General features: G+C 30.9%; 3 protein-coding genes, 1 non-coding gene and 1 pseudogene across 5 annotated transcripts in view; 1 reads left to right on the plus strand and 4 right to left on the minus strand.

The window, feature by feature from the left end:
* Positions 1-7,989, plus strand: part of LOC149878574 (putative ATP-dependent RNA helicase DDX27) — a 17,575-nt gene extending 9,586 nt beyond the window's left edge. The window contains exons 9-21 of the mRNA XM_090072892.1: positions 197-347; positions 525-624; positions 747-888; positions 1,184-1,320; positions 1,402-1,500; positions 1,626-1,708; positions 1,815-1,909; positions 2,248-2,333; positions 2,595-2,709; positions 7,132-7,163; positions 7,308-7,437; positions 7,518-7,656; positions 7,836-7,989. Coding sequence (XP_089929018.1) covers positions 197-347; positions 525-624; positions 747-888; positions 1,184-1,320; positions 1,402-1,500; positions 1,626-1,708; positions 1,815-1,909; positions 2,248-2,333; positions 2,595-2,709; positions 7,132-7,163; positions 7,308-7,437; positions 7,518-7,656; positions 7,836-7,851 — 1,325 coding nt within the window. The 3' untranslated portion in view covers positions 7,852-7,989. The remainder of the gene's footprint in view (positions 1-196; positions 348-524; positions 625-746; positions 889-1,183; positions 1,321-1,401; positions 1,501-1,625; positions 1,709-1,814; positions 1,910-2,247; positions 2,334-2,594; positions 2,710-7,131; positions 7,164-7,307; positions 7,438-7,517; positions 7,657-7,835) is intronic.
* Trnai-aau (transfer RNA isoleucine (anticodon AAU)) lies at positions 7,182-7,255 on the minus strand. Its single transcript has one exon. It is a non-coding gene; the product is annotated as a tRNA-Ile (tRNA).
* Positions 7,990-10,235: 2,246 nt separating the features above from the next.
* On the minus strand, positions 10,236-19,786 carry LOC149878576 (uncharacterized). Of its 2 annotated transcripts, XM_090072893.1 has the most exons (11): positions 19,590-19,786; positions 19,422-19,467; positions 17,004-17,504; positions 16,403-16,885; positions 14,122-14,182; positions 13,883-14,036; positions 13,368-13,587; positions 13,215-13,290; positions 10,903-10,952; positions 10,494-10,730; positions 10,236-10,406 (listed from the first exon to the last, which is right to left on the minus strand). In XM_090072893.1, the coding sequence occupies exons 1-11, from the start codon at positions 19,644-19,646 to the stop codon at positions 10,327-10,329; spliced, it is 1,965 nt and encodes a 654-aa protein (XP_089929019.1). In that variant the 5' UTR covers positions 19,647-19,786; the 3' UTR covers positions 10,236-10,326. The 2 variants fall into 2 exon arrangements, with proteins under 2 accessions (XP_089929019.1, XP_089929020.1); XM_090072894.1 differs by lacking the exons at positions 19,422-19,467; positions 19,590-19,786 and adding an exon at positions 17,664-18,643.
* Positions 19,787-21,666: 1,880 nt separating this feature from the next.
* LOC149878577 (uncharacterized) lies at positions 21,667-23,163 on the minus strand. The gene has a single exon (XM_090072557.1). It carries the CDS (start codon positions 23,161-23,163, stop codon positions 21,667-21,669), a length of 1,497 nt encoding a protein of 498 aa, XP_089928683.1.
* A 142-nt stretch (positions 23,164-23,305) lies between these two features.
* LOC149878578 (uncharacterized) lies at positions 23,306-26,304 on the minus strand (annotated as a pseudogene).
* Between the last annotated feature and the right edge of the window lie 1,350 nt (positions 26,305-27,654).

The raw sequence follows: 27,654 nt of genomic DNA on the forward strand, positions 1-27,654 counted from the left end.
ATGTATGTATGTATGTATGTATGTATGTATGTATGTATGTATGTATGTATGTATGTATTGTATGTATGTATGTATATGTATATATGTATCTATATGTATATATTTATGTATATGTATGTAAGTATGTAAATGTATTATGTAAATGTATGGATGTATGTATGTAATGTATGTATCAAAAATTTTTTTTTAATTTAAGGTGGACTTGATTCCAAAACACAAGAGGCTATTCTTCGTAAAAACCCTGATATTGTTATTGCCACCCCAGGTCGTTTGATTGACCACTTACACAATACTCCATCATTTAATCTTCAAACTATTGAAATACTTGTTTTAGATGAAGCGGACAGGTCTTAATCCTATTGTTATTGTGTCTTTTCTATTCTTTTTAAAAGAAAAATGTTATTTCCATATGATTTATTTCTTTTTAAAAATACAGCTATTATAAAAAAAGTATCTGCAATATTTGTTGTATAAAATATATTTAGTTCTCAACTATTTTTTATTTTGTTGTCTTGACTCTATAGAATGTTAGAGGAGCATTTTCAAGATCAAATGAAGGAAATTATACGTTTGTGTCCACGGGGAAGGCAAACAATGTTGTTCTCTGCAACTATGACAGATGAGGTAAATTATGAAACTTATCATTTAAAAAACCATAAGGGTGTAAATGATGATGATAAAAATGTATGAATTATTTTCTTTTGTACTAATGAGTAAGTAATAAGAGTCTTTTTATAAAATATTAGGTAAAGACTTTGATGTCATTGTCGTTAAATAATCCAGTGAAGTTGTTTGTTGACCAAAATACTGATGTTGCTTCAAGTTTACACCAAGAGTTTGTTAGAATACGATCTATTAGAGAAGCTGATAGGTTAGCAGTTGTTGTAGGTAATAATGGTATTATAAACAAGTTTTATTTTGGTTTCTTTTTTCGTCCATTTTTAATTACATTTAAAATTTGTTTTTTTATCTAGAGTCATGTTAGGTTCTTTCTAGATTTATACTAGATTCATGCTATATCTATGCTAGATTCATAATAGATTCATAATAGATTCATAATAGATTCATACTAGATTCATACTAGATTCACACTAGCTTCATTCCATATTCACTCCATATTCATTCTAGATTGATGCTAGATTTATATTAAATTTTTTAATTGTTTGTTTATCATGATTTTTAGCTTTGTGCTGTCGTTCTTTTAATAAGCAAACCCTGGTTTTTCTTCAAACTAAAGTGCTTGCTCATAAACTTAGAATCATATTTGGTTTGTTTGGGTTAAAAGCAGCAGAGCTTCATGGGAATCTTACCCAGCTACAAGTAAGATTTTGACTTATTATTTTCTAACATTTTTTTAAAAACAAGAAATACTTCGTTAGTTTAAGTTCTTTTTTTATGTAGCGTCTTGAAGCATTGGAAAAGTTCAAAAACAATGATGTTGATATTCTTGTTGCTACAGATTTAGCTGCTCGTGGTTTAGATATTGCTGGAGTTAAAACTGTAAGTCACCTTTTTTTTTTTTTTTTTTTTTGATTAAAATAGAACTTTACAAAACACAAACCTGTTATTTGAATCCTGATACATCTTTAATAAACAATTTAATTGACTTATATTCAATAACTTAGGTGATATCTTTCAATATGCCAACCACAATAAAAAGTTATATCCATAGAGTTGGAAGAACAGCACGAGCTGGCAAAGCAGGAAGGTGAGCTGTTTTTTTTTATTACATTATCTTTATTAAGTAACTTTTACAATCCATAATTGATCATTTCCTTATTTACATTTTTTTTTTACAATTTATATTTGTATAGATCAATTACTCTAGTGGGTGAGAAAGAGCGTAAAATGTTAAAAGAGGTTGTTAAAAATGCAAAGATACCTGTAAAAAATAGAATCATCCCAACAGGTGTAATATTATCTTATAGTTAAAATAATGATAATACTGGTATGATTTATAATCTTAATATCATTTTTAAATTTGTAATTTAATAATTACTGTGATAAAATCATATTTAGATACTACAATAAGTGATCTAGGTACAACTTCATTTAAGTAATCATCAGCTATCTATAGGGAAGATATGTGGCGTGATAGGTTGAATAATAGTTTAGGTCATTTTTTCTAAAATAACCCTGGTTAAAAAGTTTTATGAGAAATAAAACATTTATATACAAACTAAACTGATTTTAAGTTTTTTGTTAAAAAATCTGATTAGTTTTTACTCTTTACCAGATATCTTTTAGAGATAGTGGACAAATACAAAAACAAACTTGAAAGTTTTGAAAAAGATATCAAAGATATCCTTAAAGAGGAAGAATCTGCAAAGCAAGTAAGATTTTAAAGTTAACAATTAATGGTTTGTAAATATGATCAAGAAGTAATTTTAGTTGATTTCTTAAAGAATAAAGTTGGTTGCAGTGGATTAAAATTCCTTATTATTTTGCAGTGTTTCTTCAACTTCTTAGTTCTCTATTTCTATATGTTAGCTTCATCTTCTCTTGCTTTTCGTTTATATTTTAATTTTGTTAGCTAATGTGCTATTTCATATCTTTGACTGATGGTTTTAAAATTATTTCTGTTTTATATGAAGCTGCGTGTTGCAGAAATGGAAGTGAATAAAGCAAATAATCTTATCATACATCATGATGAGATAATGAGTCGACCTGCAAGAACCTTTATTAAACCAGCAAAACAATCAGCTGCCTGTAAGTGAATTTTCGTAGCCTTTTCAATTTAATAACTTGTCAGGTTATATTGTTCTACTTTTTTTCGGTCATGTTCTACAAGAAAAAATAAAAAGACCTTTTCTTTCACTTTTAAGTTAGCATTCTGCTCCATTGTTTTTTTGTTTGTTTGTTTTTTTTACATAATTTTACAAGCCTAAAGGATGCTTGCACTGCACAAATGCCTCAGAAATCGTTCCGAGGCTAAAACAACTTTTCAAAATTTTTCAAATTTCATCTCGGCTGAATTCTTAGAAAATCAGCAACTCAAAAACAAGGGAAAGTCCTATTGAGAGATTTCAAGACAAGTAGGGCGCTCTGTAAATGGTTCAGAACACTTTTAAACTGTAATAAAGTGTTGAAATTAGGATAGAAAAAGAGAGATTATTCGTTAAGAAGATAAATTTATTATTCGTAAAGCTAAAATGGGTCCGTTTATCTCATGCAACACCATTAAAACAATTTAAAATTAAATGTAGCATCACATAGAATTTTGTAGAGCTAAATTACTGATAAAAAACACCAAGAAATGTGCCTTTATTAAAACTACATGTTTTATACTAGAAGAGTTTTTTCCATAAATATTAGGTGTGGTCAGATAAGAGATGAGATTTTGTGGACAGATGAATCTAAGTTTTTTTGGGTCAGATGGGAAAACAATTCTTAGGCAAACAACCAAACAATAAATTTAACTTACGTTACACTAAAAAAACAGCGAAATTTGGATGGGAAGCACTTAATTAGAGATTATAACAGCTGTTACTTTTATCAACATAACTTGAAGAAATAATGCTTCTATAAGCTAAAAATTACACGACATCGCTTTAGACGTTTTAACAGGATAATGAATGAAAGCATACAGCTTCTAAAGCAAATAAATGGTTCCAACATAATGATTTTGGACATAATGATATTTTTCATAACAATCTCCAACATAATGATATTGGATATAACAATCTCCAACATAATGATATTGGCCATAACAATCTCCAGATTTAAATCCTATAGAAACTTTATGGAAATCTACGAAAGGTGACGCAGCAAAAACAACAAAACGATCTGTGGAAGGTTGTAAAAATAGCATGGTATGCTTTTCCAGTATCAACATGCCAAAAATTGGGCAAGAACATGACCAAAAGGCTTTGTGCAGTTAAAAAACTAAAGACATGCAACAAAATGCCTTTTTTCGCATTGTCGATCCGTTAACCATTTTGCATGTAAATAATAAATTTTCTGAATTTTTGCCGTGTAGAAAATTAAATTAACATTTTCTTTCTTTACTATTTTTCTAGTAAATTTTCAATACCTTTTAAAAGATTAATATTTAGTTGATCATACAGAACTGATAGGTTTTTTTTAAATATATGATGTATAACAATGTACCAAAAAAAAAAAAGTCATATCAATGATTCTCAAATACAGACATTTTTTTTTCCATCAATCTATATTCACTACATACACTATATACTATCCATTGCATAAACCATTTACTACATACTATTAACTTACCTCTTACACTATTACACAGACTCTATACAGTACACAGTGGAGTGGAGAGAACAATTTTTTGTCACCAATTTACATAAATTAAAAAAGTGAGATGTTACCATGCTATACACCGAAATAAAGGGAATTTGGGGTCAAAATATTCATATTTTTCAAAGGTAAAGGTTTCACGTTGCGTGTTAAAGGCTTAAATCAAGTAAAATATCTCGCGTAAATTTATTTCTAAATTTGAACTCATTGCACAGTGGGCCAGTAGGTGGACAGAATGGGAAAAATTTTAGTTGTCTAATCTTGAAAACTTATTTAATTTTAGTATCTATATATATTAGGAGAAATTTATTGATAATTTATTTATATTAAATCCCTTAATAACCAGGACTCTAAGCATTTCAATATTGAAATTAAAAAAAAAAAAAAAAATTATAAATAAGTAATTAACGGTGACATCAACGTTGTGTTATATTTCAATTACATCTACGTTTTTGAAACAAAAAATTAGTGCATGTTATTCTAGAGTATTTAGAGATAAGAAAAACCAATGTGTGAAATAAATTTGGCATAGCATGTTATCTCAGTTACACTTTGAAAATCACAGATTAAAAAAAAAAATTCTTAAGAAATTTATTTTTTGCTGCACTATAACTAATAATTACCACAATTTGCCATTTGCTGTCTTATATTTATTTGAGCTAAATGATGCTTCAATCGAGTTTTAATTGATTGCTCGTCCCCTTAAATCCCCGTTCAGATTTTATATATATTTTCACTTGGTTGTTATGGTACTAAATTTTGCATAGCAACAACTCATTTTTACATTAACGTTGTTTTAACAGTATTTTACTTGCGCTAAGTACACAATATTGGGGGTATGTATTAAAATGAGATTCACAATTCTTATGAGGTTAATTTTTTTTGGTTATTTTGGATACCTTATTTTTCATAGCATAGCAACAACATATTTTCGGAGGTTGTTAGTAATTTAATTACTTACACTAACAGTAATTTAATTACTTTTAATTTTAATTACTAACACTTGTAGTAACTTAATTACTAACAAGCATTAGTAGTCCGGGCGGCATATATATTAAAACATTAAACTTTTAAATACAAAATACTTGTTACAATAATTATTTAGATATGGTTTAAATTAAACTTAGACATTCATAATTTTCTTAGTATTTCAAAATTTTTCTTAGTATTTCAAAACAAAATATTACTGAAGATATATTGAAATTTATTCAGCCAAAATTTGCTGATTTTAAAGACGTTGATTTTAGACATGCTGTTCAACGATTTGTTTACTTGTATAAAAAAAAGTGGAAATCTGCAAACTATACTGTCAAAAATTTTGAAAAGAAGTTTGTGAACTGGCTTAATGAATAAAAAACGGCGTGTAATTTGTTTAATTTCAATTAAACAAGATACATTCTCATTTATTCAATGAATTATTTTTTGCTGCTAATAAAAAATTTAGAGATGAATCTAATATTATTGCTGCCAAGAACGTTTTAAATATTTCAAATACAGATAAAGCAACTGGATATTCAGCATACGAAGCACTGGCTTTAATAATTGATGCAAGTCTGACAAAAGCTTCCTATCAATTGATTAGAAGCGGAGCCTTAGAGAAAGAATATAACATTTACCCCGCTTACAATGACGTCCGAGATGCAAAATTGAAATATTATCCTGCAAACATAACAGTGGAGGACTATTCAGCTTCAGTTCCTTTAAAAGATTTAATAATTCATACTTTGATAAGAATCTGTGAAGTTAGTGAACCTGTGCTAAGGCACTTGATATTGAACGACAAAGCAATAAAAACAATGACACTAACGTATAAGGCTAGTTTTGATGGTGCTCCTTGCTAAAGCATTTATAAACAAGTTTTATCAGAACCCGACATTAACAGAGATTTAAAGCGTGAAGAATCATTATTTATTACTTGTCTAATACCATTGGATTTGACTGGATTTAACAACAGCAACGAAAAGGTGCCTATTTGGAGAAATCAAAAGTCGTCCTCCACTGCCTATTATAGACCCATAAGATTTGCATACAAAATGGAATCCAAGGAATCTGTGATTGAAGAAGATCAGTACATTAAAAGTGAGATAGAAAGCTTGGGTATGATTTTATTAGAGGTTTGCAGATCTTCCATTGAAGTGAATTGTATTATTGAACTTACAATAATTAATGGGAAGGTTCAAACGATATTATTGTTTTATAATTATTTGATGCAATTTAAAATTGACAATGTTTTCTTGCACTATTTTTTGCTTTTATTATTCCTAAAACATTATAGGTGGTCAAAACAATATTGGTGGGTCAAAAATCCGATAAAATATTCAAATATCAATTTACCACTTCGTAACTAACGAGAGTGTCCGTTAACTAAGCAATATAAGTATCCATAGCAACTAAATTTAAAAAATTATCACTTTTTTAAGAAGTGTGATCTCATTGGAACTCATGCCAAATTTAGTGAATATAACACTTATAAAATATCTGCAGATAACAAAAGTAGGTTGTTGCTAAGCAAAATAAAGGTATCCATAGCAACGAAATAAAAAAATATTACCTTCTTAAAAAGCCCAGACATCATATTAGTACTCATACTAATTTTAGTGAATATAGCTCTAATAATAAATTAGTTACGAATTTTGTCCAGTAAAAGTGAATTCTGGCCCACTGTGCATTGGTTCAAAAACTATAATTGCCATTAATAGTGTGTTCGTATTTGATTGATAATTTTAGCTGTTTTTTTTTAACTCTAAACATCTGTGCACTGCAAGAAAAATTTTTTTTAAGTATCATTAAAAAAAAAGTTTTGTTTTAGTATGATATAAAACATTCAGAAAATTATATTTTTATAACGTCAATTTCAATTCATTTTAGTGAAGAAAAAAGACAATCAAAAGAAAAACAAGGTAAAAATGTTATTTTACTGGCCAGTATGGGGATCGAACCCACGACATTCGCGTTATTAGCACGACGCTCTAACCAACTGAGCTAACCGGCCTCATGTATGATGAAGTTTAATTTTAATATTGATTTAAATTTATATTTTCTAGAATTTTACTGAGGAAGAGAAAAAAATTCTTCATGAGCAAATGTTTCATGCTCGCCAAATGAAACGCGATAAAAAACCGAAGCGCCTTCGAGCTTTCGATGAAAACTCACATGAAACCAAAGGCCCTCGTGGTAAAAATTTTGATTTTTAGAAACTAAAAAAACTTTTTTAATATCAAACCTAATTTTTCTAAAGATCTTCTCCCTTTTAGGACCAAAACATGCGAAAATAGTTCCTTCTAAAACGTTCGATCGGGAGCTTACTGACACGAGTAAAAAGAGTTTGCAGGCTTTGCGTTTGAATACTAATCTAAAAAAGAAAAGCTCCACTGGTTTTAAGTCAAAGAAAAGGTAAGAGTTTCTAGATTCATTTTTATGCGGCAAAAAATTTAAACTTTGACTGAAAAAAATTTAAATTTTGATTGGAAAGCAATGTTATTAAACAAATTTAGTTTTTTGTTTTTGTAATTAGTTTAGGATGGGGTAAATTCGGTAATAATTACTGAATAATTTTAACTTTCTTCCTTCAGATACAAAAGAAAGTGAACGTGGAAATGGTTACTCTAAAATGAATATAAAAGTTTTTTTTGTTTATTAATAAAAGTATCGTCATTGTTTTTGTCATAGATGCGACCAACACCATTTTAAATTGAGTCATGTTGAAAATATGAGATAAAAAACCAAGGTTGATATTTCTTTGAATTTTGAATATCCATGAATATTTAACAAGATTAACTTAAGCTTAAACCAAATATATTTTGACGGTCCCAAAGAGATTTTCAGTTTAGGAATAATTTTTGAATGCATGCTTTTCATATGCAACCGTATCTTAAACTGAGGAAAATTTAAATGGAAGGGACTTACGTACACGTTCGCGACACCGAAAGTAGGCGGGTTACTATCGTTACAAAAAGTAATGTGAATCCTGACAAAAATAGCAGAAATAAGTCTCTTATTCGTTTAGCCATATTTCGTTTAATTCTTCAATAATTTAGCTTTGCACCCTGTTTGGTTTCTGTTTGGTTAAACCAAACAGAAACCAAATTGGTTTGTGTTTGTTATCTCACATGTAAAGGAATCGATTTGAAAGAATCATTTCAATATTAACATTTTACTTATAAAATCCTGCAGTTTTAAAAATTAAATGCGCATCATTTAGCAAATAAAGTTGTAATAAATGAATTGCTGATACATATTTTTTCAAAATGATACTGCAGTTTTGCATTCTCAAGATAATTCACGTGTGAAATCTAACAATATACGTTACAATATGTATTGTAACATCTTATATACATTATTTGTAATTACTCGACATGTATATGATGTATAGTAACTTTCAATATTTACAATTAAAATTGTATAAGAAAAAAAAAGTTGTAATCTACGCGATCATCAGCTAACTTGCTCAATTGCTTTCCTAATGCTGCAGCAATAATATTTCAATCTTATTGTCAGTAAAAAAAATTGAAAGCTAAGTTTTATTCACACTAAAAGTAAGTTTGATGTTTGGTAGATTTGCTTGACTTGGTAAACATTCGTAGTAACAGTAAAATCGAAATCTATGATCGACTCATATATTTCAACTTAATAAAGTCAAATTTTTTGTTAAATATAAATCTTAAACTTTGTACTGCAATGTAATTAAATTACATTTTGAAAAATGTAATTTTCGTTCTCATTAAACAAACACTAGAACAACTTGGTTCTAAGTGACCAAATAAACTTTACGAACATCATCAACGCTAACGTCATGTTACCCTTTCCTCGCTAATGCCACAGCACTTTGATCCTGAAAAAATAATATATTGATTTTTTTATTTTTATCGCACTCTGTAACTTGTTAAATAAAGATTTGAATAATTTCGATTCTTCACGATTCTATTTCATGAAATTCGAACATAAAGATTTTATTAATAATTCGATGATACAACAAAATTCGATTGTATAATTGATTACATGTATTTTCGAGAAATCCTTCTAGACTTTTAGGTTCTACTAAAATTATTGAAATTCGATTCTTGAATTGAATACCAAAAAGTAATCACATCCAATTACTCTTAAAAGCTAGCATGATAAACAACAGAGATTGTTTTCAAAGGTGCTGTACATATTAATGATTTTGTCGCAGTGTACTGACAGTTGTTTTAAAAATGCTAAATTATTATGTTAAATAAAGAACCTGCTAAATAGAACAAAATCCCTTGAGGCTTTTATTTACATTTCCCCGAATCTTGCGGGTTCATCAGAAAAGAGACAATTGTTTTAATTTTCAACTTTCTATCAAAAGTTGTATAAAATCGCTAATCATGGCCGGTTTAATCAAATTTCCAATTTTTATTATAAATTTTGAAATGATCTGAAAGTTAAGATAAATGTGTTTAAAAGTAGTAAGAAAAGTAACAAGCCGTCAGACAATAGGTATGAAGGATGGCCCAAGGATCAGCAACATAAAGAAAAGGTGGTGGTTGCTAATTTTCAAAAGTTGCTTCGGAAATACTCATTTCACACGTGATCTTACCAAACCTTCAATAAAACGATAAAAATATGTTTCTTCAACTACAGTCAGAATCATTTTACTTAAGAAAGAAGTTGGTATTTATGCTGCAGTTAGACTCACTAGATTGATGCATTGTGATGAGAAAATAGTTTGTTTATGGAAAGTGGAGAAAAGTCTCGTGGTAAAAGTAACTTTAGAATTATTAAACAGAAAAGCAAAGCCCTTGTCAAATGGTTTAAAGCATAGTAATTTCATTGTCGTAACCAAGTTAACAGTGGGAGTGTTAGTATTTTGGACTGCATTAATATTAACAGACTAGGATTGTGTAGCTTACATACAAGTGAAATCGACACATCTACAAAGAGACGGTTGAGAAATGCATGAATCCATTACCAGACATACTGGTTATACAGTATAAAAAATACAATTTCTATTTTTATAATTAGATAATCTTTTTGTAAGAAAGAAATTAGAAAATAAATAAGATTCTTTTTGGCATGATGTATAAAACTTGTCAAAATCAATCAAAAAAAATTATTCCATTTTATCCTCTGAATCCAAGAATCGTTAATAGATTTTCGAAAATATAATCCATCGTCGTTTCCTAAGTATAAAAGAAATTTTGTACGTGGGTAAGTCTGAAGCATCAACCTATGTTTCTAAACAAGTGTAGCATTTTAAAAAAATTTACCCATCCATTGTTGATTTTCTGAAGAGTAAACTTGCTTATCATTCTCTTCTAACTTCTTGCATCCATTTTGATTTATTTGATAAAGTATATTTTTCACATATTCGGCATTGGATATTGTTAGCCATTTTTTGAAAATTCTATTGTACATCAGATAACTTTTTTGGTTTCTATGTATTGCATACAAGTCTCTTGAATAAAGGTTATGCCCCAGAACAGAACCAACTTGCATATCTAAACCTTTAAATCGGGTTAATTAACAAATAAAAATCTTGTATAAAGCATTTTAAATCTGATATACAATATTTTAGTAGTCACATTTAACATTAACGCTATAAATATAAATTAACCCTATAAATATTTATGGGAAGACTTGGTTAACAAGTTCGTTCTTTAAAAAACTGTTAAATACCTGTCCAAAATTCACCGTCGCTTTTTGAATAAAAACATGCCACATTTTGACTAAAAAATTAAAGTATGTAAGAAACAGTTGTGTATTTAAATTACATTTGAAGTGTATCCTTTAGCTATTTAGTGAATTAGGTTTCAGTTCAGCATGTAAATCATCGTTAAAACTTAAAGTCGAATTGTTGTTCTGAAGATAAACTAAGTTTATCAATTTTGCAGCATGTATATTTTCAAAAACTACCTATAAAATGATATAAATGGGACAAAAGGAAAGAGACAAAAAAAAAAAAACCTACAGCTAAAATACTTGGACTTTCTTACAAAAGCAAAAGCAAAAGCTCATGATATCGGTGTCAAGCGCTAACTAATTATTACGATTTTTGAAGATGTGCCTAAAACATGAAAATTTCCAAGAACTCCTAAATGTTATTCAGATCAATAAGGTTGTTGTTAGGATTTCGTATGTTCTCAAATTAGCTAATCTCACTTAAAGAAACACGTTGCTCGTACAATCATGCACACCATCTCTTGTAGGCAACCTCTTGATGTGTGGAACTCGTCGAATATCGCAAAAACAAAGATTTTGAAATTTAGTGAATGACTTATTGAGGCAGACACTTGTCGTAGGAGTTGTCTTCCTTGTTCACCTTGTCTTCTGGACACTCAATTGGCGTTAGTAAATAATTTATTTCTCTAAGTGATGTGTACTTTTTATACGATAATCTAAAGATTAGATGCTTTTTAAAGTCCATCTTGAACCGTTCTTAATATTTTCATCAATTTATGCTGGAATCTCCTCATTACCACACTAATGGATTCAACAACTGGTTTTGCATTTGAAGCGTAGTAAACTCTATATATTCTCGATATTTTTTTAATTATTAAAATTTTGCCAGAAAGATCTTTCAAATTCGGTTCACCAACTTTAACAGGTAAACTAATTTGTTAAATTTAAGAACGCCATTATAGTTAAATTTTTATATTTTCTCCAGGATTCAGTACATTCAATTATTCTAGACAAGATTCATCGTGAAGTTTCATATAAAATTTGTTTTACTAGATAAAAAAAAAGTGTTGTTTCAAATCTAGCATATAATAAATTTGGTTTTCTGGAAACTATGCATTATAATATCTAGTAATTGTTTCACCTTGATCAAAAAATAACTAATATGGTGGAATAGCAATAGCCTCTTTATATCACTCATTAACATCTACTTCGGATTTACTTAATTTCGTTTTGCCTATTAATTGTAAATATGGCGGTGTATTTAATCTAATTAGACTTCTCGTTTGTAGTCTCGGTTTTCTAAAAATATGAACTATAATTGATTCTATGATTACCAAACAAAAAACCTATCACAACTTCACACAGCTTCATAGCTTCTCTTTAAAGTTAAGCAATATAATATCTTAATAGATTAAATCCTTCATAGCATTTTTAACAACTAGTTTTCATTCTCAAAGTGATTTAGTATTTGAAGATAACTTTTCTTATTTCTTCTATTGAAATAGACTTTATCAAATATTGTTCATAAACTATATCAGTTTCATACAATTTAAAAACCTTTTTCTCTCGTCATGCATGTATTAGTTAATTCCAAACCCTTTCACGTCCTTTAAACTCAAACAATACATTCTTTATCTTAACGTATCACTTTTTTATTTACCTCATACATAATCAGGTTTTATTAATATTAAATTGCTAAGCAGAACGTTAGATTCCTGTTATATAAAAAATAGAAAATAATTAAAAAGATTTTTTAAAAATATTTTTTTTAGTGTTTTATCGAGATAGCGCCATCCCTGGCCCTTAACAGTTTAATTAAACTACTATGATTAATTAGATAGCCAGCCCTATTTTTAAAGAGCCCAAGGAACAGTGAAGCTTGCGTCCGGACAAAAAAAATTCCTGGGGCCATTTTAGATTGAGTCCATTTTTTCTCTTTACTTTCAAGCCATAATAATGCTGGTATGTTTAATCAGTTTTTAACAATAACAAAAAAACAAAGCAACATTTTTTTTTTACAAATGGTTTCTGCTTATTAAATGCCTAATGTCTGTACAAAATTTCCTTATTCGGGGGAGGTAATAAAATAGAGGGGCGCCGAGGGTGTTGGGAAGGATAAAAAAAATCTAGAGTCGGCAATGCCTTAATAATCATAAATTAATGTTTGCGAAATCTAAACTCAGATGTTAATAATGTAATATAAAGAGCTCGTGAGAAAACGTCTAGAAAAAATCAAAATCGTTACTCAGTTACCCCCTGGCTGATTTTAAAAACCTAAAGAAATCCACAAAAAGTAAACTAAGCATTACCTAATAACATATTGGTTCATACAAACATAAACCAGAGATTCAACTGCATCCCAGCATACACCTCGACCATAACTTTCTAATAATAAAATAGTAAATTTATACAATTTCCATTCAAGAAGTTAAGTATAATTACAACAAAAATACTTTACGAACCTGGAAGAGCATTTTTGTTTCTCAAAATTTTCAGATTTGCATCACTAGTTGAATTAATTTTAAAGGTTTTATACTCATGATATAAGATTCCTGCACTGTTTTGAAAAGTAAGCTTTAAAATGATCTCGACAGGAAAATGCTCTTGTACCAAAATGCTTGTCATATCTGAACTTAGATTGAGGTTATGATTTACGCCAGTGGTATTGAAAGCACCAGGAATCTAATGGAGTGTATATATGTGCTTTAATACTTCTTTATAATTTGTGAAATATAAGATAAACATATATAAATTATATATGCATATCTTATATATGTAATATAAGAAATAAAAGATATACATACTCTCTCAGCAATGTTTCAAGAAAAAGCTTAAATCAAAATAAAATTTAAAATAAGAAAACACTACTTTTAACCATTAGCATAACACCGCTGATGCAGAATCTAAGCCCAACAAAGAAAATTCACATTTTAGAATTAGAGAACAGAACAACTATAAAACTCTTAAAATAACATACTGTAAATTTAGAACCATTTTTATGAAAGTTAACTGCTTCGCTTGCAGAAGAGATCTCCATGAAAACGGGTAAAAAGTATTCCCATGTAATGTTGTAAGCAAAAACACCCGGCTCATAGGCGTAATCAATTGAACAGGACAAACTCATATGGTTTCTAAAAACATGGTTTTAAATATCACAAATGTTAAAAAAAGAATCTCAGTATTACCTGAAAACGAATATGATTTCAAGTAATTTACTTGTTTGTAAACAGCCCTTCGAAGATTACTTTGATGAGTGGTTTGCAATGATTGCTTCCAACTGAAATGAAAACTTATTACTCAGCCTCAATTTTAAAAACGAAAACGAATCTGATATAAGTATTAATAAAAAGTATTACAAATGATAGCACTCATACAACTGATGGTTCTGTGAGTGCTACTATTTATTAGATAGTAATATACTTATAACTTTCTATGCTTTTATAAACCTAGATTGGCATAAACTGGATGAAAGATCTATTTAATGCAGGCATGGGCGCCGAGAGGAGGGGCGGAGGGGGTAGACGAGGAAGATTCCCGGGGCCCCGTGTGTGTACAAATAATTTTTTAAAATAACTTTTAAAAGAATTAAATAGTTTTGACTTAAAAAAGATTTAATTAATTTTCATTTTTAATTTTCAATGACCAGAGAACGCTTCTAGTGGTCCTGGATATATAATTGATCATAATGAGGCCCCGTTTAGAAAACTTCCCCAGGGCCCAAAATTTCTCTCGGCGGCTATGAATGCAGGACATTCCATGCCTATTCATGTAATACCATTAATTGTTAGTCATGAGTTTCCAAAGCATTTGCAACCAATAACATTACATCTTTAAATGAACATCTGTCCTTTTAATTAAATTATATTTCCACTTGAAAAACTTACTTCGTCAACTTCAACTGACCAAAGTTTCAAATATCTTTAAATTTTAAATTATCTTACTCCAATGAAACAAGGCGTCAATGAAAGAAAGTGCAAATTCTTCTTCTACTATTAAGCTTGTAATAATTGGAGCATTTTAAAAATGAATCATCAAAGAATTTTGGAACATGTAGCTAAGAGAAATAAAAGAGTCAAATATTAACTGATTCTTCTGCTGAGTCAAAAAAAGGAAGACTTATGAAGCAACATTTAAAACTCACTTTTTCAGAATAAAAAAACCTTTGTTATTTATTTAGTCTTTGGTATTAGTCTTTTGAATGGGACAATAATAAATAATCATAGGATAATGTCATATTTGCGTAAACTTGTGTATATAGTTGTATAAATGTACGAGAACATATTCATATAACACACATTAGATTGTGTCTTGCCTTTTTGACACTATTTCAAGACCACTTTGAGTGTTTCTACTGACTAAATTTAGGAATACTTTTCAACGTTTGAAGTTTTTTCTCATAAAAGATATTAACATATTTAAAAATGATATATTTTTTGATTGGTTTTAAAGATCTTATTTTATAAACATTGTAAAATTCTGACTTTTTAAGTGAATTTTTACCCCTCCAAGCTAGCGTTGGAATCCTTTTCGGCCTTAAAATGTTTTATAAGATCGACCCTAGGTTGCATCATCCACTCCACTATTTTGAAATTATTTTGTGAAAAGCTTTTGTCCCGATCAATCTTATTTTCCAATTAACAAATGATAAAAAAAAAAAAATGCTAGGGATTGGTGTTCTTTATTGTTTCTCACCAAGCTTCAGTTTGCGACGTTTTGCAATACTCAAGAACCGTTAAAATTGCAGCGCTACTCGAACAAATTTTCAATTCTATATATTTCTCATAAACAAAATGAAAACAAAAGCTCACTTAAAGCATATGTTATTTACTTAAGAAACAGTGATGATATGCATTTTATATTTCCTAATGCTAAAAACTGTTTATCTTTAAATCATTAACTTAGTTTAGTAAACTACTTGTTGTTTTTTAGCTTTCTTGCTTGCGGCAGAAATTTAATTGCGTTCATATTCAGCCACTTGCGGTACATTCTGCTAATATTTTTTTTATCTTGCTGTTGCTTTTATATCGATGAAAAATATTGCGGCTAGTTTTTGGTAAACAAATGATAATTGCTTGCCCTATCAATTTTATGTAAATTTTTGCTTTGCTTATTCTGGTTTTTACCCTTATTACAGCAGGCTACATTACTATGCAAACCTTAGGTACTGCATTAAATGTTGTTAACTATTCTTTGTTTTTAATATTTATCTGCAATCTTAGTTTTGTTTGGAAAAAAACGTTTCATTAAAATCCATGTATTTTAATAAGTGTCTTAAATGAGTACGATGATTTAGTGGTCTTAAGTGTTTGCATGCAGCTCATGATATATGGCGTGTTATACATTTTGTTTAATGACCTATAGATATTTATAGAATACTTATTTATGTTTAGACTTAAATAAAGTTTTGAAAAAATTTCATATATATATGAATAGTTAGCTTTTCAGAAGTTGGAATGGATGACATATTCTACTGTTGGCATACAAAATCAATTCTTACCCACATTTTTTATGACGAGGTTTCGAACGTATCCTGGTTGTGCTTCATACCATGGGTTACCGATGTAAACTTTAACGTCATGAAATTCTCTCGCATCATTATTGACAACGTAATAAATATTGTTTTCTGCCACCCATATTGCAAAAACATACTTTCCTTCAACAAGTAGTTGCGAAACTCTAATTTTAGTCCAATCCATCGAACTCAAGTTTATGTTTGTCTCAAAATAACTACTGAGATCTCCATTTAATGCAGATGCAAAATAAAAAATTTTATTCCAATGTATCCAAACACCAGGGGTCCTATCACCGTAAGTGTTCATGTTGCCTCCTATAGTTAAGTGAATAATGTTACTCCATTCAACGTGCGCATCTGAAGTAAGATTCACTTCAAATGATAGCTCGTATTCTTTAGGAAGGTTATTTAGAATTGTAATCATCTGATTTTTCTTTATCTCTTTCTCTTCGATCATGCTGAAGAACTCTATAATAAAACATTTCATTGCTTTTACCGTGTTTCTTTATTGCATATAGTTGAATCGATAAGAATAAAATTGTTTGTTGAGAATTTTGAATGAAAATTTAGTTTACTAAATAGTTACCTTCACAAGTGTTTAAAATCACAAGTTTTCTAATAAATCCTGGTTGTGCATAGTACCACGGATCGCTCAAATATACTTTAACGTTCTGAAATTCTTTTGGAGATGTGTTTTGTGAAGTGAAAACTTCAGTTCCCGCAATTTCAATCGAGAAAACATATTTCTTATCAATAAAGAGTTGTGATATATTGACTTTGGTCCACTCCATTAACTGAACTCTCGTTGCCGATGTAGAAATACTACCATTTAGATCGTTTAATGCTGAATTAAAGTACAAATAGTTGTCTGGTTGAAACCATACTCCTGGGGTTCTGTTGCTATAGTTTCTGTTATCACCGTCAACAGTTAAGTGAATCACATTCGTCCAATCGTTTAAAGAAGAAGTTGGCATTATTTCAAATGATAACTCGTATTCCTTTGGAAGACTAGTAAGAATCGAAGCAAGTTGACCTTTTTTCAATGAAATATCCTCAGCGACCTCAAACGATTCTGTAACAGCTTTAACTAAAATAAAAACATTTTATTTAATAAAACTTTCATCAGCAAAAAATTCATTTAAAGAGTTTGAAAAACGTTGCAATACTGAAAGAGATTTAATTACTATTTAAAGCACAAAGTAACCAAATTTTTTTACAAAACATGAACTGCAATTTAAAATTTTACTTTAGAGTTGAAAAGAAATTTCGGTCCATGAATTATTTGGATTTTAGATCACTTTCTAAGTCTCTTAAATGAAAAACACTTTTTCTTAAGCCAGCCGATGCGGAATGTTTTGTGGAGTCAAGTTCCATAAAACAATCCCTGTGCATATTTTTTCTTGTAAAGCTACATTTTAAAAAACGGTCTGAGATACCGAGCTTGTTACATAAATGATTTTTATGCGTACAGTTAAACCTTATAAAGGGTGAACTTTGATATTTCAATCTTCTTCGACCTCATAATTTACGAATGAAACTAAAGTTAAAGTTGAAAAGCCTACATTTTGGTGGCTTAAAAGTTCTGATGCCGCCAACATTCGGATCTAACATTTCCTCTTCACACACATTTTCTAAAGTTTCTGCGAATTATCTATTGTTTTTAGGGTTTTTTTTTTTGTTATATAATTCTTGCAAAGTCGTTCCGGTATTTTCATATTATAAACAGTGTCAATGTTGTGGCTCCCAAAACCTCTATTAAAAAGATTTGCATTCTTTTTGATTAAAGTAACAAGTTTCTCACTAATAAAATGTTCATATTTTTATTATGGTCGAAAATGCATGAGGTAAGATTTGATGCATGTGGAAAGGGTCATTAACCAAGCGACATCTTTCTTCTACACATTGAAGCACAATATTCTAACAACTTTTATAAACAATGTACGATAAAAGAATCATTAGCTTTTCGTATACTTCTCCAAAACCAGTAAACATTTTCTTATTTACACTTTTAAAACGAACTGGTTCGTTCTTCTTTTTAAAAAAGTCTTGGCAATGTTAAAATAGTTGGTAAACCGATTGATAGTGTACAAAACAACTTAAAACTTCTAAATCAAATTTGTTTATAATACCGATATTTTTTCCTTTCATTTTCCACTTAAATACAAGTTCTCTCCGTACATATTTTTCTGCCCTACCTCACATGTTTTGCTGTTTCATAGTTCGAATGTTATATTGTCGTTCTCCACCGTAGTTGATACTACAATCACCATGATTTCTGTGCCCGATTGATTTGTTAGAATTGGTTTTAAAAATTAAAAGATGGGATGTTTTATTGATACATATCTCTTGAAATATCTCGTTTTCAAGCAAATGCGTAGAGGGTACATTTTATTAACTTTACGTCAATGAATAAAAAAATAAAAAACTCTTTTGCTTGCTCTAAACCAAATTCACAAAGAAAAAAATTAAAATAATTTCATCAAAATCTAATAAAAACCAATTATTGGATTTTTTTAAATATTTGTTTTCATTTTTATTAATCCCATCAAATGAAATGTATTAAGCTATTATTTTTATTATCAATTAAATAATGCCAAAAATATTTGCAAAACAAGAAAAGGAAGTATTGAATGCCATGAACGCTACATGAGACCAAAATTGAAAATTTTGACTAAAGTGTGTTAAAAAAAAATGTGGCTTTGTTCTAAATACTTTCAAAGGCATAGAAAAGTACAAATTCATAGAAAAGTAAAGTTTCTAAAAAAACAGGAGATTTTACTCTCAATTTCAAATTCTCATTTCAGGCTTTCAATAAATAACAATTGATAATTGCATGGAGAATCCAAGACTGACTTGAAAATAAAGCAAAACGGAGATTCCCAATAAAACAAGTAACTAATTCTTGAATAACCTTATAGTACAAATAAGCTAATATGAAAAAAGTTAAGCATGGTAATAATTTAACTCCTAAAATATTGACAACAAATTCCGAGTATTCACTTACAGTATATCCCTTCATGAAGTAAAAAGAGCAGAAAGAAGAATGTAACCTACAAAAAAAAATATTTTTCTTTACTTAATAAATAGTGATGGCAAATATTTTCAACCAAGAAGTTGACAGGTTAAATTGTAAAATGGTTGATTTATCTCTAAAAATCTGCAGATACCACACCATTGAATTTGATTCCTGGTACCAACTTCGAAATGATATTTCTTTTTGAAAAACCATTACTTTAGTTAATAATCGAATGAGCTTTTTGATATTTCAACTTTATCGTTTTTCACTTGTTTTTTCTGTGTTATTTTTTCTGCAGCACAAAACTTTAAATTCCTTTTATGATGCTATTTATTTACAAAAAAAATCATGATGAAAAAATAAAAATGGTTTAAACATTTAATGCGTCTTTAGTAAATATTTTAGCAACTTGTTGGCTGTGGAATTTATTATTCGTGTTACAAAATTTTGAATAGAAGTGTATTATTTATAATTTTTTCTAACATTAAAACATCAAGTACTTTTTCCTTAAAGATCTATCATAAAACAACATTTTGATAGACTGAAAATATTAATTGTATAAGTGAATTTTTTTGAGTTACTCATGGAATAAGCCGGTAGTACAAAAAATAAAAGTGAAATTAAATTGTTATCAAAGTAAAAGAAATATTGAAGATTATAAACTTCTTGTTAGGTTTTTTTTTAAAAAAACTTCGCATTCATACGTTCGTTTATAATGTATTCATGCTAATTTTTATCCTTAACAATCGCTCTTTTATTCAGTTGCAATTAGAGTATCCAATACCGGAAAAAAAATCAATACCGGTATTTCGGTATCATAAAAATATAATGCCGGAATACCGGTGTTAAAACCGGTATTAGATATTTTAAATTTTCAAAGCAAAGTAAATAAATTTGAGAATTACGAAAACTTGAAAAGAATGCAAGTTTATTGATCTGTTTGGTAAAATCTTTATCTTTTATTCCATGAAAGTAACCTCTTAAAAAACAAAGAGCATCCAGAGTTTTGTCGTCCATTCTGCACCACAATTTGTTTAAAATAGTTGGCATTAATTCAAATAATTTGTTTAAAAAAGTTCGCATTAATTCAAATAATAACTCGTATTCCTTTGGAAGACTAGTCAGACTTGAAGCAAGGAGGCCTTTTTTCAATGAAACATTTTGAGCAACGGTAAACGATTCTCTAACAGTTTTAATTAAAATAAAAACATTTTTAAAGAGTCTAAAAAGTGTTATATTACTCAAATAGATTTAACTGCTATTTACAGATTACAGAAAGCAAAATTTTATCACAAAACATGTACTACATTTAAAGTTACTTTACAATTGAAAAATAAATTAATATCTATAACATATCTGGGTTTTAGGTTCCTTTTCTAATTATCTTTAAATGAGAAACTCTTTTTCTTAAACCAGCTGATTCGGAACGTGTGTGGAAGCCAACGCCTATGAAACTTCCCTTGTTTATCGTTTTTCTTATATTATATTTTCTTATATTTTCATATACTTTCTTATATATATATTTTTTTATTTCTTGTATCATTACAAAGCTGCATGTAGTGATCGACCGAAACCGAAATTTGAGCCGAAACGGAAAGTACCGAAATTTCGGTTCAGTAAAGCCGTAGCCAAAGCCGAAACTGAAATTTCGGCCGAAATTTCGGCCGAAGCCGAAACGAAACAGCCGAAATTTGAAAAAAAAATGTTAAAAATCCCTGAACCTTTTATGATCACCAAGTTAAAGCAAAAAAAACTATTTTACGTTTATCTATAGTGCAGCTGGCTATCATAAAAACATTTCACTTCTGGACACCAGCGTGTAACTTTGCATAGTGATAGTGGACGGTATGAGCAACAAAAAAATAGCGAGACACAAACTTGTTATGCATCTGGAATCGTTTTACAGATGAATTATTCAAAATGGCCAATGGCGGCCATTTTGAATGTATTTAAATGGTCATAACTGTAGAACTAGTAGTGATATCCATTTCAAATAAACATCGATTTGTTCTAAGAGAAAAGTTACATAAAACTGACTGAAATCAATGTTTTGAAATTTCAAGATGGCTGCCATCGGCCATCTTGAAAGTTTTTAAATGGTCATAACTTTAGAACTAGTAGTGACATCCACTTAAAATAAACGCCGTCTTGTTCGATGATGTAACAAGAAACTCATATTTACATATTTACATACATTTACGTATTTACATAATTACAATACACTTTTGGATTACTATTCGTCATGGAAGGAGATCTGGAGAACATGGTCGAATTCCGGGTCTTCTTCAACTTCTAGTTCTTCATATGAATCACCATTTGTTTCTTTGTAACAATAGCCGTTACATGCACACAGCTTAGTGCATGGTAAACCATGTCGTTTACATGAACAGTTTTTACACTCAGTTTTGCACGAACAACGAATCAGTTCCTGGCAATGTCGAGAAATCTCCGGCAGAGTGCACCAAAGTGGTGTATAGCACTCATCAGCAGTATCTTTCCATCCCCATTCAGTGGGTAAATATCCTGGAGTAACAGCAGACAAGCATTGTTTCCATAAGTGTGCCTGCAGTGCTGCTCTCTTTGTGTGCTGCAGAAGAGCGTCTGCAGTCGGCGGAATGTTTTCAATTGCTCTATTCTTTATGGTGTAGAGTATACGGCGGCATTCGTTTACGCCAGCAGCGGTTGATGATCGATCGTACATCAATACTACAAATCGCTCAATGGCCTTCATTGCCGTATCAGTTAAGACATCATTTTTTAAGTCTGACGTGGAAAGATTGTGAAATGCAGCATCAACTACTCGGTAGTTCATCCACGCTTTCCATGCCGTTCGTTTTCCAATCCCACAGAATGTTGATACTGTGTCACATCCGGTGAAGGCATGGAAGAATGGTAAATTTGACGATACACCATCTGGAATGTGTTGATGTAGATGGTGAACTCCTATCATTCGTCTTCCTTTTCCAACTCCAAAATCAATCCACAACTCTTTCACTCCAATCATCTGGCTAAACACAGAGAGAGCTATAACGACCACATCGGAGTCCACAGTGCGTATAGTTATAGTTAAGTTGCCATTTTTCAGTGCATGATTAGCATGGAGCAAAAGACGGCCATCTGCCTCTTCAGCACTACAAGGAGATATGGACGATACATCTAAATCTTGTTGACTGGCACATGCAGTTTCTTCAATGGTACAAACAATAACTTTTCCAACTACGGATTGCGTTAAAACGAATCTGGAAATAAGGCCGAACAGTTGCGTCTTATTGAAGTCCACAGATAGGAATTTGTCAAACTTTTTTGGAATAAGTGTACCCATTGTGACGTTTATGCGTTGCCCTGATCCACGATCTTCCCGTGTTTCAGACTTCAAGCTTTTTGGGACATACCGATCAAAAACAATGTCAAGGCGCTGCACGGATCTCAGAAGTCTGTCCACGAATGGTCCAATCACATTTTCGCAGTAGTCAGAGAATGTCTTTGACGATCTCGGGTGAAGCATGTGTACGAGTGCTGCACCATCAACAATCAGAGCAGAAACCTTATAGTCAAGGTTGAAGTCTTGTTGTTTCTCGCTACCATACTGTTCCAAACAAATGAGGACATCTGATTTGCTGGTGGCCTTACGCTTCCTTCCGAATTCAGAAATTGACGGCGGATAACGGTTGTTTTCGTGTGAAAAGAAATCCTCTATATCACTAACACGATTTTGACTTGCTACATACATTTTACAAAAGTAGTTGGAGTCATGTTTAAGATCAGCGATTTTAGTTTTATGTTTGGAACCTGGAATTTTCAAACTGTGGAACAATTCAAATTTGTTTCTTTTCAAAGGCTCATGAATTGACTTTTGTCTGGACACAAGACGGTCAGCTACGTACTCGTTGTATTGCTGTTGCCCTGTGATCTTGGATTCTTGAACAGTTTTTTCGGCTGAATTGGACATTATAATCTTATGGTTGTCTGCTGTCTGCAGTAACTGCTCCGCAAAAGGATTCCCATCATCGCGCATAGATTTCACCACTTCAGACACGTGATGAAGATAACGAGTCTGAAAACTATTTCTGTCTTCATGATGGCGACGGTGTTGATAACCCAAAGAAGTGGAACTGCGAACTTCATTCTCAAACTCATTAATCATTCGAGAAATTTCTGGACCAGCCACCATCCACTTAAGAAGAGCAGTTTCGTTATGAAGTACATTGATTGCTCCTCCGTCACTCTTGATCAATTTGTTGTTCTGTTCATGAAGCTGGTCATCAGACATGGCAGAGAAGTCCGCGTTAGTTTTCCTACTTGTGAAGTGGCCCTTTTTGAATTCCTCAAACACATAAGGGTGTCGGACAGGTAGCTCTTCCAAGGTTTTGATGAAAACCGGCAACCAGCGAGAGTAATTAGTTAGATCAAGTGCGAAGAACCACGGAGCAATCTGCTTTAGCATTCGCACGTACTCCTCGAAGTTTGATTCGCGAATACTGCGCACAAAACTCAGTAGCAGGCTCTCCAACTCCATAACGGTTTGCCAATAAAGAAACTGATTAGATTCGTTGCTTTTCCTGGAAATCCACTCTTCCAATGACTCAACAAAGTCCTTACAATCTAGCTTATACGCCTCATCACGAAGAATGAAAAGAGATGCCAGGCTCACTTCGTGCGCATATCTTGTTCTCTTTATGTGCGACGATTTAAGCAGCGACTCACTCCTTCCAATGCTAGCAACCTCTGCTTTTATGAACATTTCAGTCCAACCACTGCCCTTCAACCACTTTCCAATCATGTTTTGAATGGCCATTTCAATATGGAGTCCACCCATCATAATGACTATTTTATCCTCTCCATAAACATCCGGAAACTTCCATTGTATATACTTTGCAACTGCGTACACGGGCTGATCACCAGTTATAACAGCACCTTGTTTGTTATTGACAGCACTCGTTATTTTTATTATTACATCCATCAAATGGCGTACTGTTGCTGGAGACTGAATGTGATCTGTTAGCAATGGCAATAGTATGTTATGACATGGAAAGGTTGCTGGATGCATATTTCTTTCCGCATGGAAAGCAGCGAATGAAGTTTTATTTGTTGATGTGTTATACACAGACTCCTGCACAGAATTTAGCCAAGGTGTCAACTGCTCAATGGTTATTGGATCACTAGCAATAGGTGATGCATTCACGGTGGTCATTAGTGGTTCGGAAACAACATTATTCGTTGCAGGGAGAGTGGTGTATGTATCCGGCAATTTGCTATTGATTTTCCTAGACCAAAGGAGTCCATCTGAAGTGGATTTTGAATTTGAATGGGGAGTATCCGGATGCTGAATAATTGTGACGCTAGAGCCGTGGAATGAATCGTTAGATGTAGTTGAAGATGGATTGTGATCAATATTGTCTATCGCAGCTGTTGTAAAAACACCTTCAGACAGGCAACTTGGTATCACATGACCTATTTGCTCATAAAATTTGCACTTTTCATTAGTCAAACTTGATTCAATTTCTTGAACTCGGTCATATGAAATACTTAAACCTAGAGAATTCAATTTGTCGACAACTGATCTTTTCCGAGTGCAGTTATGGATCATCAAACCAAGGTACACGGCCAATGGAGTTTCTTGGTTTGCTTGATGACGTATTTGTTGAGGTCTGTTGGCTCTGCTACGCTTTACACTATTAAATCGAATTAACTGTGCAATGGAATAAGCAGCTTCCTGCTCGGGTGCGGAAGCAGGTGAACCATTGTCGATATTGTAGCCTCCTAAAAGAGTATTAACAAAATTTACAAGGGAAGGTGGCACACAATCACGAGATCCAAAGTCGCCTATAAGCGAGCCGCTGAATTTGGGAAACTCTCTAAACATATCTCTACGGAGAATACCAGCTGCCTGAGCAATGCAAATACCGTCCGACATATCGTTGAAGTTGCAAGCATCACGTATGGCATTACCCACATCTGGCTCAAAGCTTAAGATGACTTCTTTACCACACTTGTCTTCCCTCAAACCAGGAACTAAGGAAATTAAATCCTCCTTCAGTCTAGTTCGGTTGATAGACTCAGACTGAACTCCGAGACTCGACATACGATCTGCACAAAGTTTATTGATGTCAGACAGCTTAAAAACAGGGGATGATGTACCATATATAAACATCTCTTCCATGTAACTAACCAATTCCGCAATGACAGAGCCATAAGTCAATCGATAGAGATTGTGTTCATCATTGCTAAAGGAGCGCTCATGACTGCGGGCTCTGTTGAGAAATCCCCTGTAACAGTCTTTATGATATTTGACTTCGAGTGCTATGAAATCTTGGTTTGCTATTTTGTTAAGCAGATTTGTGTCCTGCATTTCAATGGCTAGAGCATACACTTTTGGGCCAATTTCTTTTGTGCTTGCCTGTACTAAGGGGTTGCCTGTCACAGATTCACCATCACAAAACAAACAACAACTTTTTATGTCAACTGCTTCACATGAGGATCGCATGCACCTAGCAGAGCTCTGGGCGTTTTCAGAATCATCTTGCACATTTTGGTTTCTCTCAATGATTCTCTGCAGTTTCTGAGAGTCGTACTTGTTTCGGCAAAGCTTGTGGTACTTTGCCTTATTAACAATTAATGCGTGCAATAACTCCTTTCCATCACTTATTTTATCCAAGCGAATAGTTGGTGGCAAAGCTTCATGATTATCGAACTCGATCAAGTTTTCACTTAGAGTTTTATAACCTGCCTCTTTGGGAATTATAAGAGGTTCCGGTGAAACACGCTGACACAAAATGCACAATTCCCAATTGATATCACGCACAGGAACAAGTACCTCAGGAAATTGTGTGACATCAACAAGCTCTATTTTTCTTCTTTTACTGGTAGACATGATTGTTATTAAAACTGAAAGAAATGAAAAGCGCATCACGAAATAAGCATACAGAGTAATACAATATACAGAGCATACAAGTAAATACCTTAAAAAAATAATTTACATATATACAAATAATCTTGGTAATATTAATAATTATATTATTAATAGTAATAATAATAATAATAATAATAGTAATACAGTAATTACAATAAATAAAATAAATCAATATTACGTTTTATACAATAATCATTTATACATACATAGCTACAGTTACAAACAGTAAAAAATTGACAAAACGTAACAATTAACGATGACATAAAAACGACTACTACTAAAAAAATTATATAGATTTAGTAAATATGTTAATCATAATTGTTAAAATATGAAAACCATAATATATTGTACAATAACACAATAACACAATAAACAAAAAAAACAAAAACAGAAAAACACTGTGAAAAACAAAAACCAAAAAAAGGGATAAACATTACAAACAAAGCTACCGCTAAAAAAGTACAAAGCATAATAATGTAATCAAGCAAACTAGTAACAATAAATAATTCATAAAACATAGAAAGAAAAAAAGAAACACTTTATAAAACTAACATGATGGAGTAAATAACTAGCAAATGATTTTAATGATTAGCAACAAATAATAAGTAAAGCTATATGCACTACATATACTAAAAACTAAAGAAAAGAAAATATCATTACATAACGGAAAACATCATTGCATAGCTAAATAAAACTACCTTAAAATAAATCATAATATGAAATGAATAACTAACGAAATATGAAAAAAGTAAAAACAATATAAAATCTTGTTATGCCGAGTTTTCCCAAATTTTCGAATGTTTTCTTTCCTTTTTCATTCATTTTTAAACTTTTTCTTGTTTATTATTATTTTCGTTACTTTTGTAGTTTATTTTATATCCTTTCAAATAGTTCGTTCTTTTTTCTTCTTTTTAGATATTTCGTTTTTTCTTTATAATTGATTATATTTTTGAAAAACTAAAGCAAAATATCTCCTGATTTATTGATTTTTCTTTTTCTTTTTTCACTCTTTAAAAAATTATTTATAGTTGTTAATAAAAAGTGTCCACCGTTTGCGATGTCATTGCAAAGTTCAATGATTAACAACGTGCCATGTTTTTATTTATTCGTCCGTTATTCGTCCGAATTTGGTTATTACTACGACCGTGACGTAATATAATGGCGTCAACAAGACACAAATCTTTCTTATCTTTAAAGACCAATTTAACCAATTTTATTCGCTTAACGGTTTGTGTCTCGATTGTTTTACATACAGGAATATATAAACTTAAGTTGTGCAAAAGGATTTGTTGGTGTCCGGCAGTGAAATAT

The sequence above is a fragment of the Hydra viridissima genome, unplaced genomic scaffold (genome assembly GCF_058129835.1).
Source record: "Hydra viridissima isolate aposymbiotic clone 2 unplaced genomic scaffold, HvirCarnegie_v1 scaffold_15, whole genome shotgun sequence".
Classification (NCBI taxonomy): Eukaryota; Metazoa; Cnidaria; class Hydrozoa; order Anthoathecata; family Hydridae; genus Hydra; species Hydra viridissima.

Bases quoted from the DNA above. Each gene is read 5' to 3' on its own strand.
- LOC149878576 (XM_090072893.1), bottom strand. From the start codon at position 19,646: ATGGTTTTTCAAAAAGAAATATCATTTCGAAGTTGGTACCAGGAATCA. The intron at 17,505-19,421 runs GTAAGTGAATAC...TTTTTATTTTAG, and splicing joins ACTTCATGAAGGGATATACT to TTAAAGCTGTTACAGAATCG. The intron at 14,183-16,402 runs GTAAGAATTGAT...TTTTCATTTCAG, and splicing joins CCTCGTCATAAAAAATGTGG to TTGGAAGCAATCATTGCAAA.
- LOC149878577 (XM_090072557.1), bottom strand. From the start codon at position 23,163: ATGTATGTAGCAAGTCAAAATCGTGTTAGTGATATAGAGGATTTCTTT.